Source organism: Hemicordylus capensis, chromosome 2 (assembly GCF_027244095.1).
Source record: "Hemicordylus capensis ecotype Gifberg chromosome 2, rHemCap1.1.pri, whole genome shotgun sequence".
Lineage (NCBI taxonomy): Eukaryota > Metazoa > Chordata > Lepidosauria > Squamata > Cordylidae > Hemicordylus > Hemicordylus capensis.
The window spans coordinates 302,222,344-302,245,492 of NC_069658.1; the positions used below are offsets into that span (position 1 = coordinate 302,222,344).

General features: G+C 42.7%; 1 protein-coding gene across 4 annotated transcripts in view; it reads left to right on the plus strand.

Moving 5' to 3' along the window:
- The window catches only part of EEFSEC (eukaryotic elongation factor, selenocysteine-tRNA specific), a 262,148-nt gene that overhangs the window by 214,457 nt on the left and 24,542 nt on the right, over positions 1–23,149 (plus strand). The window contains exon 7 of one of the 4 annotated variants that reach the window (XM_053292717.1): positions 19,020–19,139. The exons of the other annotated variants lie outside the window; for them this stretch is intronic. Within the exon in view, the coding sequence (XP_053148692.1) occupies positions 19,020–19,105 (86 nt within the window). The 3' untranslated portion in view covers positions 19,106–19,139. The remainder of the gene's footprint in view (positions 1–19,019; positions 19,140–23,149) is intronic. 4 annotated transcript variants of the gene reach the window in all.

A 23,149-nucleotide genomic window follows, 5' to 3' on the forward strand; every position in this document is an offset into this window, starting at 1 on the left:
ACGTCGTGTGGCGGGGGGCGTGTGTGACAGCAGATGCATGCACAGACTGTACTTCCTGATTTCTGGCCAACAATGGGGGAAGGGGCGGCAGGGAGGTATGCTGCCACCCCATGGATTTTTGCAAATAATGGAGCACTGGCAGGGGGAAAGAAGCGGGAGGGGTAAGTGCACCTTCCCTTGCCCTTAAGGAGCCACCCCCCGGCATCAGACCAGTGGAAACACCAGTTCTTTTAATTGGTTCGGGGCCCATAAAGGGCCTCTGGACCAGTTCTGTGCACATCTTTAATGAATATGACCCTGGGTTAATGAGCTGTGAAAATTTGATGTTTTTTAAATTATATTGAAGGAGATAGTTTTCTACGTAGAATGTTCTTCAGTTGCTAGTTAAGTTCAGTAGGACAAGAGAGAGGGAGTTTCTGCTTGATCATCTGAACACAGTAGTTCTTGAATAGACACTCCTGATTAAAACAAAATCCAGATTTTCCTAACATCAGGGGATACATGTCTGTTAATTATAAAGAGTACTGTTGCTAGAGATAATTGTTTAAATAAATACAAATTGTTCCTTTGGCTGCCCTTTATCTTTTCTGGTGGTATGTGTAAATGAATATAAAATCTAGCTTGTTGCTGAATTCTAAAACACAGCCTGGTGAAATGTACATACTTGTCAGCCGTGTGCTCTAGTCTGTGTCAGATGTATCTTGGACCACATATGCATATTATAGCTCCTGTAAACATGAAGTATATCCTATATACTTAGCTTGCAGACAGGCTTCACATCTTGGAACGGCATTTCCTCAGCTTGTGTGGCATGTTGTATACTTCTAAGCGCACATACACATCCTAAACCCTTTCAGGTCAAAAAGTGAGGATAAACTTTTGAACCCAGCTGCTTCCAAATTAAGTGCATGTGCAAGGACCACCAGAGAGGGGGGTGACTGCATTTCGGGAAAGTGCCAGACGCCAACACCCACACGCTTGTCACTGTGCTGCGAGCTTCTTGTTCCCCTTTGAGAGTCTGCGGGACTGACACTTTGAAAACATGCTGTCCTTTTTGCCCTTTTCTTGTCACTAGAAAGGACGAGTGGCAGTTTAGTGACTTCTCCCTTCGTTATGGAAATGGGACTGATACAGTAATCAGGATGCTACATATGGAGCTTTTTAAATTACTGCTCTTCACTCTTTTGTTAGCCTTCATTATTCCTGAAGATTTTTTTAAGACATAAAAATGACATTTTTAATATGCAGAATTAAAAAAGGCAATATGAAGAATACTTTTTTCCTTGTCAATAAGCTTTTACCTTTTAAACCAGTTATCTTAGTTTCTGCTCTAGGTATTTTAATTGAAGATTAACTACTGTTAAAGAGTATACAAATTTAGGTAGTGTATATTTGAAATATTAAAATAGGCCTCAATAAAAGGTGAGAATAGGGTAGCCTGTCTATTATAATTTAAAATTGCTGAACACACTCACCTTCATTAGAAGTCAGCCAGCTGATCTTAAGGTTCCATTACTGCAAGGGCTTTTTTTGCTGGTGAGAAAGTATACTTTTAGTTAATTTCATCAGCAAAGTTTAGTCTGTTCAATAAATGCTGTAAGAAAAGCATGAACTATACAAGCATTCCTGTCCATAAAGTTGCCCCTTTCCTTTTTCTCAGTGTCCTAATTACAGAGCCACTTTCATAGAAATGTATCACATGCTTTGTGATGCAGTATGCTCCTGTAAGCAACTGGTGGCCCATGGGCAGACCCAGCCCAAGCTCAGCTGGCACTTGAGGCAGCAAGCCAAGCCACCTCTCCGTCCTCATGGCAGCAATTTCCCCCCAGGCCCTGCTGACTTTCCTCTTCACCTTCCACCCCCAACCCAAGTCCAGACTTCCCCTGTTCTCCTCCCATCCCCTGCAAGCTCTGACCTTCCTCCTCCTCCCTGGTGCACGGGGGGATACTGCCAGAGAGCAGTTTCCCACCCAGCCATCTTCCTCCAATGCACTACCTCCAGACTTGATGTAAGAATGTCAGCCACCATCACTTTGGTGCCGTGTCATCCAACAGAGCTGTTTCAAATGGTTTAGTGGCTCCAGAGTAAGGACCCCAAGGACCACCAAAATGGAACTTCTCCAGATTGCTGTGATCAACTTGTTTTACATTTGGTGAATAAAATTATTCATATCCACACAGACTTGGATGCTAAGATTGTTTGGAGAATGAGAACTGAATAGTCCTGAGTTTGAAATGTGCCACTTGTGTGCTTGACCCTTGCCCTTCATGGTTGTAGAGGGTGGCCAGGGATGGGCTGAGGTCCTGAGTTGCAAGGATGCTAAACACTTCCCTGAAAGAGGGAAAGGTGCCCCTCTACTGGAGACGGCAGTCATTTGGCTCCTCCTGAAAAAAATCCATTGACCCAGCCATCCTGTATACCTTTAGGCCTGCCTATAACTTGCCATATCTGAGCAAGTTGTTGGAGTACCTGGTGGTGTCTCCGCTCCAGGTGGTTCTCAATGTAATTGATTATTTAGATCTTTTCCAATCTGTCTTCTGACCTGGATATGGGACACAAACTGCCTTGGATGCCTATGTCGTGAAATAGACAAGGGGAGTGTGACCCTGTTGATTCTCCTGGACCTCTCAGTGGCTTTCAGTACCATCAACCATGGTATTCTTTTGGGTTGGAGCTCAGAGGCACTGTTTTACAGTGGTCAACTGTATCCCCATACAAGGAGACTAGTCAATTCCCTCCTCACACTTGGCTTAATGAGACTGGAAATAAAACTGCCATATATACATAGGCTGTGCCACTCACATTTTCAGGTATCTTGCACCTTGCACTGTGCTTCAATCCCTCATTCAGTGTCAGCTTATGACATTTTTGCTGTCTGAAATAAACCAAAATGGTACCCTTTTTCTTCTCTCTCCGTTCTCTTTTTCTATATAAATCACACCCTCAGTTCCTTTGTTTTTTCAGATCTGCCCTCCTTCCTAATAGAAAATGAAGGATCAGGAAAAGCAGCATGGTAACATTTTGCCTTCCTTCTCCTGCAGGCCATCCATGAAGGAGGGTAATGGGGGCTATTGCACTCCCCCTGAGAATTGGCCTATAATCTGCCACTTGAAGTGGCCTGTTTCACCTGCTTCTTAGTAGGGTATTAGGGTTTAGTGAACTGACCCAGAGGAAGAGACCCTATCAGAAGGTAGGGATGTACACGGAACTGGTTTTGCCAGTTCGGCCTGAATCCAGACCGGATTTGAGCTGACCCTTTACGGGCTCGGCCAAACTGGGTCTGGTCTGGTTTGGCCATTGAGGCTGGCTCAGGGGGTATACTTGTAAAGGGCAATCCCACGAAGATCCAGCTTTACAGGAAAACCTCAATATTCACGGATCTGGGTAATGGACATCCAGCCTCAGTATACATGGTTTAAGAAGAGCCATTTTGTGACTCATTTTACCAAAGGGGGAGCATGATTTTCAGCTAATGTTTGACTCTTGGATGACTCTGCAGAGCATGGTAGGCACTTTACTGTGTTTTTTTTCATGTTCTTTGGCCATTTCACCATTTTTCCCTCCCTTAAAGCCTAGCCCCCACAATGCCATTCCCCCAATTACTCAGTATTCACAGTTTTGGTATCTGCAGCACTAGTCAGGAATGGAATCCCCACAGATATTGAGGTTTTCCTGTACAAGGAAAAGCCCAAATCGGGCCATAGGCAGCCCAGATAGTCATTTGGGAGGCCAGCGGGGTGTTGTTGTTGGAGGAGCCCTTGCTGCCACCTCCAATGTTGACACTACTGCCGTGGCTGTCTTCACTTCCTACGAGCCTAACTGACTTTAAAGGTAAAGGATTCCCTTTTCACTTGCCACCCCCTTTAGGCTAGGGAATCCTGTTTTACTTGTAAAGGGGAATCCTAGGTGGATTCCCCTTCACAAATATATACCCCCTGAGCCAGTCCGCGAGCCAGTTCTTCATACCAGGGGCTCGATGTTGAGCCTGGCTTGAAGTGATCTGGCTCACATATCCCCATAAGAAAGAGCTAGAGCCCACTCTAGCCTGGATCCTCAGTCCTGGTCCCTCCAAATTCAGAGCAGCCAGAGCTGGTCAGCCCTGCACTGGGACCTGGTGCCCACAGCAAGGCTCCTGCCTCACCTGTAGAAACAATCCTGGGGACAAATTCAGAGTGGACCCTACCCTCATTGTACATGTGCTTGCACTTGAACTTGGATATGTCTTCATGGCAGTGCCATGAGATTTCCCATATTTCTATATTACTGCAAATATACATTGACTGTCTCACCAGTCACTACATTTCCAGACCACTAGCTCTCTATAGGCATGCTTAAGCACAGGGATTTTATAATTCAGCTGAATGAAGTGACTGTTGAGGCAAAGAAAGCTCTGTCATTTGGGACCATACTATTATCTTCTTTCCTATCCTTTTTCTTTCACAGAAAATTAGAGGAAGGAAACTAGGTTAGTGGACAGCAAGTTTCCACTTTTCTGGTGCATATGCAGAATTGATGCTTGATAGATCTCAGCAGCGCAGGCTATAGTTGATCAGTTCTGTCCAAACTTATACGTGGAAACAGAGGAACACCCCCAACTGAAGCGAGTAGGGAAGAAAGATAAAATTAAAGTGCAGACGGTCTGCTACCTTCCCTTAGTAATGTTTTACATTAATTTAGAGAATATAATAAGGTGGACTGAATGGCAGATTTGATAGGAGGGAAAATGCAGAATAATTAGTTTGGATTAAAACTGAATATTCAAATCAAATACCTTCATTTTTGTCATTGCATTCAAACAAGGTTTCTGAAATACATTATTTGGAACTTACTCCTGATCCTCCCCTTTCCCCCATGTTTTTGGCTGTCTGTCTAAAAGTAGAATTATAGATATTGTCTTAAACTTGATTTGTATTTAATAACTGGAACAAGCAAGAGCCAGTGGACTTGATATTTTCTTATGCACTGGAATATGTTTAGTTCTTGTCTTTGGCAAACAAGAATATAGGCCAGTACTCATGGACCTACCACACTATTCCTTTCCATACCCTACACCACCTTTCTTTCCATTCTTCTGAGCTACCAGTGGGAGGATTGCCAGATCGCAGTATTTATCTCCCTCCTTAGGGTCCCCAGGGGGATGAGCTAGATCTCAGAGTCAAGAGCTGGAAAAAAGTTAGCAAACTATTTTTGCAGGTTCCATTTACACTCTTCTCTCCCTATTCTAAACTTTAAACCATGCTGTTTTCTACCACATTTTTCTTCCAGTCTTATTGGGCTGGTTAAAACAATACCAGCCACCCCATGTGAAGAAAGAGTGTACTCATTGGGATGTACTTCATGGAAGTCCCAACACTCTCCTGGTGTGTCCCTTGATTGTATGTGGGGGCTGTTCATCTATATTGCCCATAAATATACACTGAGGTGATTTTCACGAGCAAGCAAGACTGGGCTAAGGGAGCCCTGAGCTAAGGGAGTTTTGCTCACTTAGCAATAGCAATAGCACTTACATTTATATACCGCTCTATAGCTGGAAGCTCTCTAAGCGGTTTACAGTTATTTAGCATATTGCCCCCAACATTTCTGGGTACTCATTTTACCGACCTTGGAAGGCTGAGTCAACCTTGAGCCCCTGGTCAGGATCGATCTTGCAACCTTCTGGTTACAGAGCAGCTGCTTTACCACTGCGCCACCAGGGGCTCTTTTGTGAGAACCACCAGGCGAGCCCGGTAGCTCCATAGTAGCAAGCCCACTTAAATAAGGTTAACAGTTTCTGAGGGTCAGCTGCTCAGATTAACCATCTTTCTGGGCTTATAAAAGGACTGCGGCCCTGTGCTCTGTGCCTCAGTTGCCAGAAGCCTTGTGGGGAGGAGGAGGTTTTAACATCTGCTTCCCAGAGACAGTAGCTGCCCAGTGGTGAGAGCCTGTGTGGTTTGCTGTCTGCTGTTGTCAGCTTGCCAGCCTGGGTGCCCCCTAGTGTGTGGGGTCTGTGGCTGCCCTGCAGGTGAGGTGATCTTTGGGGGAGCTACTTCGGGGGGCAACGAGGGTGAGGGCCTGGTGATATTTTTTGGCCTCTATTGTTTTCAGATCCTGGGTGTTCCAGATTTGTCTTGGTTTGTCTGGGGATGGGGAGACAGGGGTTGTGTCCACTGACTGTGGGGTGGCTATTCCGGTGATGGTGGGGGATAGAGGAAGTAAAATTGGCAGGTCAGCGTGTCGTTACGGGGAAGGGAAGTCAGAAATCTATTAGCTGTTACCCCTTCTGGCTGCCCTGCCAGCTCTTTCACCTTAGGGAGCAGTGCCAACCTCCCACAGACTCTCACCTTGCTCCTCTGTAATGCCAGGTCTGTCCAGAATAAGTCAGAAACTATCCATGATTTGATTCTGGATGAAGGGGCAGAACTGGTATGTATTACAGAGACTTGGTTGGGGAGGCTGGTGGCCCAGCTTCTTCCTCCAGGGTGCTCTGCTGAGGAGCAGGTGCAGGGAAGTGGGTGGGGAGGTGGAGTGGCTGTGGTCTATAAGAATAACCTCTCCCTGACCAGGACCCTGTGGAAGTGTCTGACTATATTGAATGTGTGTACCTAAGTTTGGGGACTAGGGATAGACTAGGACTTCTCTTGGTGTACCTATCGCCCTGCTGCCTGATGGGGTCCCTAACTGAGCTGACGGACTTGGTCTTGGGTTTGGCGTTGGAATCTCCCAGGCTTGTAGTGCTGTGGGACTTCAATGTCTACTTTGGGGCAAATTTGTCTGGGGCAGCTCAGGAGTTCATAGCAGCCATGACAACTATGGGCCTATCCCAAAGGGTCTTGGGACCGATGCACATTGCAGGTCACACGCTTGATCTGATCTTTCACTCTGATCAGGGTGGTGTTCCGTGGGTGGGGACTCCTGTGATTTCCCCATTGTCATAGACGGACCACAGACCACCATCTGGTTAAGGTTGGGCTCAGTCACATCCCACCTTCGCAGGGGCGAGGGGCCCATTAGAATGGTCTGCCCGAGAAAGTTATTGGATCCAATAGGGTTCCAAGAAGCCTTGGAGGGACTTAGTGTTGGCTTTGCCGGTGATCCTGTTGATGCCCTGGTAGAGAACTGGAACAGCAAGCTCACCAGGGCAGTAGACATGATCTCACCTAAGCATTCTCTCCAACCCACTTCAAAATATGGATGAAATACGGGGGCTAAAGTGGTGAGGTAGATGACTGGAGCGCAAGTGGAGGAAGACTCGGCTCGAATCCGACAGATTACAACATAGAGCACGTTTGAAGATCTATGCTCTGGCATTATGGGTGGCAAAGAAGCGATTCTTTTCAGCCCGTATTGCATCTGCAAGTTCACGTCCACTGGAGTTGTCCAGGATCGTGAGAGGGCTAGTTAGTGCCCCTCCTCCCTTGCATCAGAATTTGGAACCCTCTATTACCTGCTGTGATGTGTTTAATGAATTCTTTGTGGATAAAATCTCTCATATTCAGGCCGACTTGGATTTAGACTCCACAATTACTGCAGTATCTGAATCGGAGGTGTCCAGCGACTCCTCTTATGTGGTTAGGCTGGATCAGTTTCAATTTGTGACTCGTGAGGATGTGGACAGGCTGCTTGGAGCGATGCAGCCTACCACCTGTTCTCTTGACCCTTGCCCGACATGGCTAATACTATCTGGCAGGGAGGTTGTTGTAGAAGGCCTAGTAGAGACTATAAATGCTTCTCTGAGGAAGGGCAGGATGCCTCCTTGTCGTAAGGAGGCAATTATTAGACCAATTCTGAAGAAGCCTGCCCTGGATTCCTCAGAGTTGAACAACTATAGGTCTGTCTCCAACCTTCTGTGGCTGGGCAAGGTAATTGAGAGGGTGGTTGCCTCTCAACTCCAGGCGGTCTTGGATGAAACTGATTATCTAGACCCATTTCAGACCAGCTTTCGGGTGGGCTATGGGGTGGAGATTGCCTTGGTCGGCCTGATGGATGATCTCCAATTGGGAATTGTGACTCTGTTGTGACCTCTGGAGGAAGTGTGACTCTGTTGGTCCTTTTGGATCTCTCGGTTGTTTAATGTTGTTTAATATCTACATGAAACTGCTGGGAGAGATCATCAGGAGATTTGGTGCAGGGTGTAATCAGTATGCTGATGACACCCAGATCTACATCTCCATGTCAACATCATCGGGAGAAGGCATAACCTCCCTAAATGCCTGCCTGGAGGCAGTGATGGGATGGATGAGAGTTAACAAGCTGAGACTGAATCCAGATAAGACGGAGGTACTTATTATGCGGGATCAGATCTCGTGAAATGATTTTGATCTGCCTGTTCTGGATGGGGTCACACTTCCCTAGAAGGAACAGGTACACAGTCTGGGGGTGCTTCTGAACACAAAACTCTCCCTTGTGTCCCAGGTTGAGGCAGTGGCCAGAGATGCCTTCTATCAGCTTCGGCTGATGTGCCAACTGTGTCCATTTCTTGAGATAAATTACCTCAGAACAGTAGTACATCTGCTGGACACCTCCACACTTGACTACTGCAATGCGCTCTATGCGGGGCTGCCTTTGTATGTAATCCAGAAACTGCAGTTAGTCCAGAATGCAGCAGCCAGGTCATTTGGAGAGACCATATCACTCCTGGGTCATTCGGTCTCTGGGTCATTCGGAGAGACCATATCACTCCTATCTTAAAAGATCTACACTGGCTGCTGATAATTTTCCGGGCAGAGTACAAGGTTTTGGTGATAACCTATAAAGCCCTGGATAAAGCCTGTTACGACAGCTTGGGTCCTGGGTATTTAAGAAAACGTCTTCTTTGCTGTGAACCACACCGCCCATAGAGATCATCTGGAGAGGTTGGTTTGCAGTTGCCACTGGCTCATCTGGTGGCTAATCACGGATGGGCCTTCTCCACTGCAACCCCGAGGCTTTAGAACACACTTCCTTCTGAAATAAGAGCCTCGCCATCACTTACAACGTCTAAAAGGGCAGTCAGGACGCATTTGTTCATGCAGGCTTTTAATTTGATACTATTTTAATTGGTGGTTTTTATTCTCATGTAAACCGCCCAGAGAACTTGCGTTTTGGGAGGTATAAAAATATGTTAAATAAATAAATAAATAAAATAAACAGAGCAAGTCCTCCGTAAATTTCATTTTCATGATCGTGTGTCAGCTGTGGCTGCTTGCAGCCATGGTGAGCAGTCTCAGGGAGGGGGGATCCCAGGAATGCACTGCATACTTGCTGTGGGGCTCCAGGGAGTGGGGCGCTGCACAGCGCTGAAGTGAGCCACAGCCAGGAGCAGGAGTGCTGGAGCGAAGTTGCTGCCCGTCTGGGAGGGAGATATGCCCTCCCAGTGAGAAGGCACCGATCATCTGTGGGGAGGTAAGCACTTTTGAGCTTCCTACCCACAGAAGGAGGTAGCCGCCTTACACGATCATGAGGACAGCCTAGCCCTGCCCCCCCTGGGTGAGACAGGGGCGGAGGATGGCTGGGCCCCACTAGTTATTATTATTTCTTGTTTGCACAGTCAAACAGGTGTTACTGGCTGGGTTTTTTTAAATCTAGACATTGAGTCCTTCCCAAGGACCTGGGATGCTAGAATTTTGTTGCCAATATTGTTGTTGTTAGAGGTATCGCTGCAAAATGTGGGCTGTTCCCAGTAAAGTTTTTTTTTTTTTTTTTTTTTTTTGTAGTTGGTGATTTCTGTGGCCCCTATGGTGTTGAGATGCTCTTCAAGATGTTTTGGAAATGCATCTAGGGTGCCAATTACCACTGGGATTATTTTGGTTTTCTTCTGCCACAGCTTTTCAATTTCGATTTGTAGATCTTTGTATTTTGTGATTTTTTCTGTTTCTTTTTCTTCTATTCTGCAGTCACCTGGTATTCTTTTTCTTCTATTCTGCAGTCACCTGGTATTGCTATGTTGATTCTTTTGATTTGTTTTTCTTTCTTCTTGACTACAGTTATATCTGGTGTATTGTGTGGCAGATGTTTGTCTGTTTGTAGTCAGAAGTCCCATAATATTTTTACATCTTCATTTTCTACTACTTTTTCAATTTTATGGTCCCACCAATTTTTGGCTGCAGGTAGCTTGTATTTTTTGCAGATGTTCCAGTGTATCATCCCTGCTACCTTGTCATGCCTTTGTTTGTAGTCAGTCTGTGCAATCTTTTTACAACAACTGATTAGGTGGTCCACTGTTTCATCTGCTTCTTTGCAGAGGTGGCACTTGCTGTTTGTTGTAGATTTTTCTACTTTTGCTCTTATTGCATTTATTCTTAGCGCCTGTTCTTGTGCAGCCAGTATTAAACCCCCTGTTTCTTTCTTCAGGTTGCCTGTCTTGAGCCACTGGCAGGTCTTGGTGATGTTTGATTTTCCGGTTATATTGTGCAAATATTGACCATGCAGTGGCTTGTTTTTCCATTTTTCTGCTTGGTTCTTGACTTGTTCTTTCATGTAGGCCTGCTTTGTTTCATTGGTGTTTAACAATTTCTCATTGCTGACCATTTTAAGTGCATCTTCTTCACCGTCCTTTATATATTCATTCATTCATTCATTCATTCATTCATTTGATTTCTATACCGCCCTTCTAAAAATGGCTCAGGGTTGTTATTCAAGGCCTCTTTTCTCCTCCTCTACTGTTTGATGAACTTGCAGCATTCCTCTTCCACCTGAGCTGTGAGGGAGCTATAGCCTATCTACATCACTGTGGGGGGTGCAGAGCATGATTGATGGCCATTATTTTCCTCATCTTATGATCTAGCATCTGTATCTCTGCCTGGGTCCAGTCTGTTATTCCTGCACTGTATCTAATGATAGGTATAGCCCAGGTATTTATGGCTTGTATGGTGTTCCCACCATTGAGTTTGGACTTTAGGATTTTTCTAACTCTCCTGATGTATTCACTTCCAATTTTTCTTTTAACTTCAGTGTGTGCAATGTTATCAGCCTGGGGAATGCCCAAGTATTTGTAAGGTTCTTTCTCTTCCAGGTTCTTGATCTTGCTTCCATTGGGCAGTTCTATTCTTCCTATTTTTGTTATTTTTTTCCTCTGTTCATTTTTAATGCAGCACACCTGTCTAATCCAAACTCCATTGCTATATCACTACTGAATATGCGGACAGTGTTTAGCAGTGATTCGATTTCTGATTGGGATTTTCCATACAACTTCAAATCGTCCATGTACAGCAGATGGTTGATTTGACTTGATGTTTTAGATGTTTGGTATCCGAGGCCTGTTTTGTTTAGTATTTGTGAAAGCAGGGTCATGGCGATTACAAACAACAGAGGGGATAGTGAGTCCCCTTGGAAAATACCTCTTCTAATGCTAACCTGTCCAAGTGTCTCGCCATTGATTGTTAACGGTGTACTCCACATGCTCATTGCTTTTTAAAAAATAAATATCTGAATGTTTTTGCTGACACCAGTTGTTTCTAAACATTTTAGTATTCATGTATGAGGCAATGAGTCGAAGGCCTTCTTATAGTCAATCCATGCAACACTTAGATTTGTTTTTCTTCTTTTGCAATTTTCTAAAATCATTTTTTCAATCAGCAGCTGGTCTTTTGTGCCTCTGGTGTTCGGGCAATTTCCTTTCTGTTCAACTGGAAGCTGCTTATTGGTTAATAGGAGTTGCATTACTTCATCTGCTATTATGCCAGTTAATAATTTGTACATGGTTGGCAGGCAGGTTATCGGTCTATAATTACTTGGAACTGCACCTTTTGCTAGCTCTTTATGAGGTGAGTTTTGCCAGTTATTAACCATTGTTCAATATCACCTCCTTGCAAGATGTGATTGAACTGTCTTGATAGTTGTTTATGAAGGCCTGTTAGATGTTTAAGCTAGTAGCCATGCAGTTCATTATCGCATGGTGCAGTCCAATTTTTAATTTTCTTTGCTCTTTCACTTATCAGTTCTGGTATTATTAGATTTTGCATTTTTTAGTTACATTTTTGACCTCTTTAACCCAGCCTGTTTTTTTTTTGTAATCTTTTTTATTGTCCCATAATCTCCCTCAGAATTGCACTGTTTCTTCTTTATTTGGTATTTCTATGTTTCTTGCAGTTTCTCCTTCTATGCTTTGATAGAAGTGTTTCTGATTTGTCTGGAACTGGAGATTCTGCCTGTGTTGTGCAATTCTGGCTTAGTATCTGCTAATTTTCTTTGACACTGCTATTATTTGCTGCTTTATTTCCAGGACTTCTCTAATTTTCCTTGAATCTAGATGGTATTTTTGGATCTGATACTGTTTGGTGTTTTCATTCTTCTGCTTCTTGTCTTTTAGATCTTTCAGTTAACTAGCATCTGATCTAAGCCTGACGATTTTATTTTCTAATCTATTCTTCCATTTAGGTGGTATACTACTTTCTTTTTAAGGAGGTCCACTGATCTTATATCCGAGTTCTTTTGTTGTTATTGTTGCTGCGCTGTACATTTGTTGGTTTGTTTCTTACAGATATTGGTTGTTGTTTCTACAAGTACAGCATTTATATTTTTTAATGCCTGAGCTAGTTGTTTTTTGGCAACTGTTTTTAGAGCTGGAAGTCAAACCCTGGTGTGTGTTTGGTTATTGTGCTCAGTTATAATTTGCTTTAGTTCTTGTTGCTTTTCTGTTAAATGGCATTCAGATTTTTGAGATGAAAGCAAAGGAGAGGTTGCCTGATTTTGAATTTGAAACGGTTTTGAATTTGGTTTTGAATTTGATTCCTCCAACTGTGTTACCTGGGTAGCCCAGTTCCAAAAACCAGACGACAAGGATGATTGAAAGAAGCAAAATCACCTTTTATTGTTTTACCCCAAAAACCAGCGCTGGTGGCTTCCCTCTGTGCCTCGTGGCTATTCAGAGAGTCGCGCGCAGCTGCCTTTGTTTTAGGTAATTATACTTTGGCATAATTACATAGCTGGGCGTCAACATTCAGCCCCGAGGGACCAATCGTTTCATTGGTTAGCATCATTGTCCGTCATATTACAAATATTATAATCATTGCTAATTAGACAAACATTCCTCTAGTACAATGAAGCATTTCTACTCTACGTTGATAAGCAAGCTGTCCTCCCTTATCCTTGAAGGTGTAACTTTTGCAGGCTTTTGCTTTCAGGAGATACAAGGAAAGGGGGGCCTCTTCTCACACTCTAGCCTGTCAGCAAATTTATGGTTTTACAGCTTGCAATTTGGCAAGGCAACTTACAAACCCTATTAACCATTTCTTGACCAGTGCAAACCTAAGTTCTGTCTCACACTCTTTGCGGCTGAACCATCGCCCTAAAACTTCGAGCAGTGTCTATCTCAGAAAACAAAGGCACTGGATTGTAAAGACACTTTCCCATTCCATGAGAACAAAGTAATTACAAAGCAGCTTTCAGAAAAGGCATTTTCCCCTTATTCCACAACTGCGCCTGAGCAACTTCTTCAGTTGGTGGTGATTCTTCTTCCATAACTTGAGCCCGTATTGCTCTTTGCAGTTCTTCCAGTTCAACTTCTGTGAATACTTTATTTCTTGTTATGAATCTTCTTTGGTCTGCTAGCCTTTGTTCTGTTATTTCTGTATCTGGATATTTCTCTTTCCAAATCTGGTACATTCTTTTTAAATAACCTCTTCTGGTGGGACTAGACTTGTAATAGCAAATCATTATTTCCTTGTTAGTGTTTTTTGTGTATCCCCCCCCCCCCAGTTAAGCGATGTTTCTTCCACCAGTAGACCTGCAGTCTCCAGCCCTGGTTGCCACCAGATGTCCAGGGACTCCAGCACCTGGCACGGTCCTTGTTGACCCGGGCTATGACTGATCCAGTATAGAATCATTAAATATATGTTTCACCGCATTGTTTATGGGGGAGGCACTCTTCGTCTAGGTCCTCTGATGAGACCTGTCCATTATGGTTGAACCTCTGGCATAGTTCTCATCTTCCTCAGAGCACGCAAGCCCCACAACCATGCCAAGGTAGTGCCTCATTGGGGGTTGTTGTTGCTGTTTTATTTAATGGTGGATGGGGGAGGAGTTACTGAGAGGTGAACATTATGACAGACATAACAAATGTATTTTGAAAACCACAAGGAGAAGAGCAGTAATTTTGTACTGGAGAAAGCACTGGGAAGGATTACATGTCCCAGTGCTCTCAAGTCACCACATGCCTACCAAGACTTCACTGGAGCTTCCCATGGATCTGGTTTCCTTTTTAAGGGCCCTTGACACCACTTTTCCACAAGACTGATCTGCGCAAAGGAGAGCAGTTGCAGATGATTCGGCTTTAGCCCTTTGAATTCTTATGACTTCTACAATGTAGTGTTTTTTTTAAAAAAAAAATCTATATCTCTATATATGCAAAGTATGTAGCCACTGGGATTTTAGTGAACAGGGATTCCAGTTGTATGTTTTGCTTTGTTGGTCTTACTATAGCCCCATAATCTATTTTCCCCCTCTCACACTGCTACTACCCTCTGCGGCATTTGCTTTAAAGTGCTTGTCATTGATCTTGCAGTGCCAGTCTTTTGTTTGGAATTGTAAAGTGATTCCTTTAATTCCAAGTGTTTAGAAGGTCATTGGTCTGATAATTGCAGCATAATTGCACACACATGCCAAAGCACTTGACTCTTAATATTGTTGTGGTCATTGATGTTGAAAGGCTCTGATCACAGGTCTCCTAGGTAGAGAACTAGTTCTTGAAAATATTTTTCAGGCTCAGTACTTGGACATGGTGTTCGTCATTCCATGGCAGTCAGAAATGGTGAAGCAAATGGGTTACCCTCAATATTTCTATCGGTAACCAACTTTGGGATAGTGGAAATACTTGAGCTGAAGTATTCCCCCTGCACAGCACAACTCATCGGGTTGTGCATTTAGAGAAGATTTTAAACCAGTTGATACCACGCTAATATTTACTTTTCCATTGGGGTCTGGACTTGAAATCGCTTTACACCAAAGAAAAATGAACTACCTCTTATAACTGTTTCAATAGCTAGGCCATCACTTAGTCAAAGGTAGCAATTTAAAAGACACCAAAAAGACATCTATAGATGTTGATCAGTTTTGAAGTAGGCTCCAGTGATTTCTAGAGAAATGGTATAGTGGAGAGGCAATGGCTTGGAAATGATCAATGATCAGCAACTTTTTTCTTCTGTTGCTAGGAATGATATTGTTCTTTTTGAGCTGGGAATAAGTGCTGCATTAAGGAAAAGAGGCTCTCTCCCTAGCCCCATTCCTGTGGGATCAATGCAAAAGGTACAGGTGGTGGGGAGCTGTAGTGGACTTACTTGACATCAGGTCACCTGGGCATGGGGGAGGCTTGCCAGCTTGAGTTCGATAATACTTCTAATCCATTGAAGTATTGCCATCCAAGGGCCTAGCTACATCTTGCTTGCAAATGTGTGTAACAATATCCCAGCAGCCACTTCTTGAGAAGAAAAACAGCTTCAAGAAATGATTTTGCAGCAGGGAATCCACTGCTGGTGCTAAACCCTAAACATGAGTGACAGCTTTTCTGCTTCAAATCTCCCTTTTTAGCTGCTCCCCCTGTAGGATTTTATGTGAGAAGGAAAAGCAGCTGGAGGACGGCTTTGAAGTGAAAATGGCTGGCCAGGAAAAGGTTAAACACTGCTACATGTCCCCACCAGTGTTCCCTGTAGCAGAGATTCCCAGATGTTCTTGACTACAACCCCCACCATCCTCACCCAAAGGCCATTGCAGCTGGGGATGATAGGAATTCTAGTCAACAACATCTGGCAATCCCTGTTACAGGGAACACTGGTCTCCACCCCTTCTTGAAAGCTCCTTTTCCATACAAAAAGATGATGTCAGGGCTTCATTACATGCATTTGTGTGTAACATATTTATTCATTCATTCATTCATTCATTCAATTTTTATACCACCCTTCCGAGCTGGCTCAGGGCGGTTTATAATTAAAAAACAGAAATCATTAAAAACAATTAAAACAGAAATGCAAATATAAACACCAATTTTAAAACATCTTAAAAAACAATTAAACTATCAAAACAATTAAAACCCTGAAAACCAGGTTAACATTAAAACAATTAAAACTAATTAAAAACCCTGAAAGGCCAGGCCAAACAGATGGGTTTTAAGGGCTCTCTTGAAGGACAGTAAAGAATTAAGATTACAAATTTCTGCTGGAAGTGCATTCCACAGCCCAGGAGCAGCTACAGAGAAGGCCCGTCTCTGAGTTGCCACCAAACGAACCAGTGGAAACTGGAGACGGACCTCCCCAAATGACCTTAACATGCGGTGGGGATCATATAAAGAAGGTGCTCTCTAAGTTAGCCCCTCACAACTGGAATACCCCAGTAAATGATCACGCCATTAGAAAAAATGGGCACAAGTGGATGTCTTTTTACAGGAGCTGGTTGGATTAAGGATTCCAGTGTCTGAATGCACATTGTTGGGTTTGGCTCAGTGCACAAGACGAAATATAAATAGGGTACTATGTTATGGAAACTTCAGAAGTTTTACAAGTCCATTTTAGGAATAGAGGCAAGGAGCAATTGGACTTGTTGTAGGGAATACACTAGCAAACAGTCAGGCTTCTTCAGTATACAACGATTTCCTGATCCCTTTATGGTAGAAAGTTATAGAAAAGCAAATCATAGGATATTGAAATAGGATATTTTCAGCCACAGGAGACTAAAAACTTTGTAGTACTAAATATTTTCTTGTGGCATATTTCATTTATTCTCACCCAGTACTTTCTATGCCTTGTAATAATTAGTTTAAACTTTCATCTACTTCTGTAGATCAAGTCATTTTCATACAACTTCAGGATTTTTTTTTTTTTGCTTTCAATCTTTCTTCAAAATAATGTTGTTGTTTTTTAAAAAATGACAAAAAGCCATGAATATATTATAATTTCAATTTTCATGGTGTGTGAAAGATTTCTGCACTAGGTCTTTATTGTTTTTGAAGAATTCCTCACCCTAGTTAAGAAGCTTAATATAAATTAAAGAAGGTATTAAGGAACATTAAGACATCAAAATGTGGAGCGTTCTTTTCCTTTCGATTGCTCCAAATGCAAACAAGTTGAATAAAATGCAATCAAAGGGCCTGTTTGGAGAACATTGAGTGGCTTTACAGCTGTGTTGTGGAGAACCTCTGGTAAGAGCACAATTCAAATAAAAAGGCTTTTCTTTCCTCCTCCTAATTCTCTTTGTTGTGGTGACAACAGAGTACAAGTCTGATAAAAATTTAATCACCTTATCTTTTTAAAGCAAATTGCATATTTGTTTACACACAATATACATAACATAAAAAAGAAAAGGCTGCTATCCAGCCTCCCCCTCCCCCTTCTCCTAATCGCATTAAAAGCCCTTGCCTAGAAGTGTAAAAATATATTAAAAAATAAATATTCTTTATTCCGAAGTCCCATTGTTCAGGATTGCTTTAAAACGGCAGCCCAGGGGAAGATGAATATCACCCAACTTAAACCCTGAACCAGCTCCAAGCAGGAGATGCCTCAGATAAGTCTGTGGAGTTGGGCCAGCTTAACTGGCTTCCGTGGTGCCTACTTCGCATCAAGAGTTTCAAGCAAGATGGTAGGATTACCAGCCCACGAATGTAGCCCTTTGATTGGAAGCTGCTTTGTAACAAATTGCCTTTTGATTTTGTCAGATCTGCCACTCTGAACTTTTCCCCACATTGTATGCATTTCTTGAAAGCTGGTGTAAAAGGCACTGAGCTGTTGTACTGTTTTCCCCCTAGCCCTTTTTCAGTGCACTTCCCTGATGATAATTTAGTCCCTCACTCTCCTGAACTGGTGCTCACCTTAATGCAGAACAGAGGAACGCATTTTTGTAGTGTGTATGATACTGGGGTCAACTTTTAAGTTGGTGCAGGTGCCTGCTGGTATAGATTTATTATTCATGTATTCTCAGCTGAGTGAAACTGAGGGTTTTCATGTATATTCTTACTTTTACATATTTCCCACTCACTGGTTGAGTTTATTCTCAATATAAGTGGAAGCTAGGCTGTTCAGAAAGTAGGATATTGCTGCTACTTGGAAGATACAAGGATCCAAACAATAGACTCCTACATTCTTCCCACCAATCTAAACAGTTGGTCTCATTGTGTGAAACCCATTCACAAAATGCTCTTTACTAAATAATCTGCCTGATATAAGAAGCTGCCTCAAAATATCTGAAGATGTTACCAGATCATTTCTCCTTGCCCATTAGAGAAGACTCATTTTATTTTGTTTTGCTACCACTCATAGGTATATGTTGTGTATCTTGTACTAGCAAGATGCAAGGCTTGTTACTAAGGTTGTAAACTAGTGATATCTTAAAGACCAGGATTGTGAGAAAGAAATGAAAACTGGGGATGAAACTGCTCCTGCTCCTGCTCCTGAAAACAGCAAGCCTATGACAAGTTTCTGATACAGTCAGAGCATGGAAAAGAACTGTATCAGGCTGTTGCAAGTTATAGCTGACCTGCACTGACGGTGCTGAAGGTGCATGACAACTTTGCACACTTCTTTAGTATGTTCCATATGATATTGGTCACTCTTTTATGCCTGTTAAGCATCTAATTCAACTGGCAAGATTCCCTGCCCCCGCCCCTTTAAATTATGTCACTTTCAACTTATTCTGGAATGCAGCTGTTGATCAATTGACAACATGGCCAGCAGAATTTGTTCAGCAGAACCTGAGCTTCCTCTCCTTTTTGTGGGTCCTTATGTTAGTAAGCAATTCCAGTACAATACCCCCAAAGTTTTTAAACTATAGATTTGCTGTTCTGGATAGAAAGCCAATAGTGAAGCAGTGAGCCCCCTTCATTGTTTTACTGTCAGTATTGATCTTGCTAATTAAATCTTTTTAGACATAAATGTATGAGAAACAGAGATGATCTTTGATCTTAAAAAAAGAAAGAAGTAAAGTTAGCACAAGGTCACCCTTGCCTTAACTTCAGCCCCCTGATCAGCGAGCAGGCACTGAAGAGTGGCAACAAATGCACATCATCCCTGAGATAATGGAAACTAATTATGTCTGATAAAGCCTAACCTCTTTAATAACTTTCCATTGTTGTTCCCCATCAGGATTACGTGAAACACTTGGGATGTGTCCTAATGTTGCAGCGAACAGTGAGCTGGAGACCCTAATTTATCTTGTGCTGGACTCTTAATGAACATGAAGACTGGGTTGCAGTTCCCATGTTGGTGTGTTCTTTGTAAATGGTTCTGATACCACCTGTTCTGTGTGCTGAGCTCTTTAAATGCTTAAGGTCTGTGCTCTGAGGACTTTTAGATGCAAAGGACAGGCAAGCAGATAATACAAGGTCATTGAGGCCTATATAAGCCAGCTCTGTTTTTTGTCTCCCCATGTTAGCTAGGAACATGAAGGCCTCCTCTTAATATGCTGAATATTGGCCACAAAATTCTCCCTCAATTTAGCCTTAACTAATGGGCAGTATCTGGACTCGTAGCTTTACAAGTTAACACTGTGCGTTAATTGCATAGCTGAGGTTTGATTATTGTTCAGGAATGTTGCTTTGACACACGTCTTGATTCTCATCCAGTCCAATGAAAGGTATTTTATAGAACTGGATAATGTTTTCTCTGCATGTGCGCACTTTATCAAACAACTAACAGTTGTGCGCCAAAATTGTACACACTTTATCAAACAACTGGATACAGGTGAAGGAACTGGCAAAGTTAGCACTCTTTAATCTGTATAGGTGTGAATGATTGCTATAGATTTTTTTAATCAGTTACTCAGTACTGTACTCAAAACCTTGTAAAACGTTCGCCAAACGTGGGGCATCCACCCAGAGCCAATCAAAGTGCAGTGGTGGTGCTACCAAAAAGTCAACCAACCAACCAAACAAAGCAAGTGAACACAGACTAATTTGTGTACCTACAGGTGTACATAACCAGATGCTAGGCAGGTGGGGTGTAGTAGAAGTATTGTAGGGTGGTCTGTTAGAATAATAGTTGCTTCTGTTTCAGTAGTTGGAGGTATCAGAAATGAAATATGATTACTTATAGAGGACTAAGTAGTTTTCTTCTTGCAGCTACTGAGATGAGATTTGAGGACTGCGAGAGAGGTTTTTAAGTGTAGGCTGCCCAACTGTAACCCTGCCCATTTTGTGCTAAATGGTCTTGTAATACGGTAGGGGTTGGAGGGTTGATGCCAGAATTCTGCAGACTGTGCCTTTTAATAGACTCCCAGTTTATATAGTCAGCAGAATCAAGAGCTAAAGTGCTTTCTGGACTGGACCACTGCTGCAAATTGGAGGTTTATATATTTGAATACTCCTCACCTGTCCCCCCGCCAAAAAAAACACCCCTCCTCATGGCAGAAAGATAGCTTTAGTCTTCTCATTGCTGTTTTGGATGGGGAAGATGATGTGCCAGGCAAGAACCTTCTAGGTGCTTGTAAATGCTTAAATGTTGATGATCTTTTGGGTTTTATTGTCTTGAAATCTCAGCTCTAACGATGTGCAGTGTATGCAAGCAAGAGATTGATGTAGAGCCATAGCCTTTTAATTGGTGAAGAGGGTATTGCACCATCTACTGTTAAGCCTCTAAAACGTACCCTTGCCCTTTGAAAGACTTCCATTTGAGTTGTGGGAACTTCTGAACTGACCCTTCTAAATCATTTAGTGTTGTAGCTATTTAAATATAGTAGCTGCCTTTCAATTACACAGGAAAATTAGATGGCAATTGAAATTGTGTCAAGGGTGCCTGGGGACCTGTTACAGTACAAATTATACTAAATTGTTTAGCAAAGCCTTTTTCCCACTGTATGGGTTTCGGAAAAGAAGGGCCGTTCTTTAAAAGTCTGGCTCTACACATGAAAGTGACGCCAGCAATTGGAAGCAATTTGTGGAATTGTTTGATTACATTAATTATGGCACCAGCAAACAGTGCTTGGGAAACAGTTTTGTTTTCGTGCATTCTTTCTTGATTGCTAGCACTGAAAGCCAAGATACAAATGTGCCTTTAAGGACTGCTGGAGAGCTCTATTGTGTGGAATTGGCACTGCGCATGAAAGAGTTGTATCCTGTCTTGATGTGAGGATTTTCCAAATGCAGCTTTGGCCAGAACTTACCTAAGCTATTCCTGTGTTCTCAGACAGCCTCTGTCTTTTACAGTGAGAAAAAGAACTCTTTCTCTAATAACCAGAAGCACAGAATAAAGTCTACTCTAGTGGTGCTATCACAGCAGCAATTTGTACAACAGGATTTCGCATGCCGGAAGCCAGAACAAATATGAATAGCTCAATTTGCTCCCAAATGAAATGTACCATGTGGTAGTTTGAAAAAACAAACAAACACGCATGCAATAATGCACCACCAATCTAGAACAGGGTTGTGATCAAATGCTGTGATTTTCCACAGCTTTCCTTAAACAATTCAAGGACCAGAAATACATACATACATACATACATACAACTGACAAATACTAGAATGGTAATCAAAACCATTACATCACATGAGGGCAGCTTGGAATACACTCATACAGCCGTCTGATAAAATCACAGTTTGGAAGAATCACAGCTTTGATTTATTTAATTTTTTTAATTTGTTCTCATGATTGTCATAGTGAAAACCACTCAGGACTCCTTAAGTGATCAGGGAAAAATTGTGCATTTTCCACATTTGATAGACTTCTGAAAAAGTTGACTGTGGCAACTGTTGGGGTCAAACTGCACGCTACTTTTAAGCATGTACTTTTTAAAAAAGTGTTAAATAGCAGGTGAATCAGGGAGGACCTTCCTCCTGCAGATCCAGACCATGGTAAGGTGGAGGGAAGGCTTCTTTCTACTCCCTGCCATAGTCTCAATCCAGATTGGGCTCTGGCTGCTATTTGCCAAGATAAAAAAGCTCCCAATGGCATGTTCTGCCAGTTATATAAACTATTTAAGAGCCAAATAGGGCAGCTGTGTGTATTTTATCCACATGTCTATCCTGTTCATGTGCAAAGAAGAGGTATGGGATTCTATTCCCCCTAATGAAAATCAGCATGCCTGAGAGGGAAGCAAAGCCCACTTCCCTCCCCTGCCTTACCTGGCAATACTATTGTGCATTAAGCAATTTTCTTCCAGCCTGGTTCACGTTTGGTATAAAAGCAGGGTGCAGTTGCTTAAAGCAGGGATGTCTAACTGCAGCCCTCCAGCTGTTGCTGGCCTACAAGTTCCATCTTCCCCAGTCACAGTGCCCAGTAGCCAGGGATGATAGGAGTTGTAGGCGAACGATAGCTGGAGAGATGCAGTTGGACACCCGTGGTATAAAGTATAATATTCTTTTAGTATCAAATGCTCTTGAGTAAACTTAGTCATGGGCTTAGGGAACAGGTGCATTCATTCATGGATTGGTAACTGGTTGAAGGATAGGAAACAAGGATAGGAATAAATGGACAATTTTCACAATGGAGAAATGTAAAGTGGGCTCCCCCAGGAACTAGTATTGGGGCCAGTGCTTTATAGTTTATTCATAAATTATCTACAAATTGGGGTAAGCAGCAAGGTGGCCAGATTTGCAGAAGACACTAAACTGTTTAGGGTAGTAAAATCCAAAACAGATTGTGAGGAGTTTCAAAAGGATCTCTCCAAACTGGGTGAGTGTGCAACAAAATGGCAAATGTGGTTCCATGTAAGTAAATGTAATGTGATGCACAATGGGGCAACCCCCCCGCCCCACACACATACACACTTCACATATACACTATGGGGTCTAAGCTGTCAGTGACTGTTCTGGAGAAGGATTTTGGGGTTGTGGTGGACAGCTCATTGAAAATGTCAGCTCAGTGCTAGGGATCATTAGGAAGGGGTTTGAAGATAAAACTGCTAATATAATGCCTTTAAACAAATATCTGGCATGGCCCACATTTGGATACTTTTGTACAGTTCTAGTCACTATATCTGAAAAAGGATATTATAGGATTGGAAAAGGTGTGGAAGAGAGCAACCAAAATGATCAGGCGGCTAGAGCAGCAAACTTATGAGGTAGGGCTGAAAAATGGGGGGGGGGGTTGTTTAGAAAAAAGGTGGCTAAGGCAAGATTATAAAGGTTTAGAAAATTATGTATGGTTTGGAGAAAGTGGATAGGGAGAAGTTCTTCCTCTCTCACAACACTAGAACCATGGGTCATACCATGAAACTGACTGCCAGAAAATTTAGGACCAACAAAAGGAAGTGATTTTTTCACACAGTCATAATTAATCTA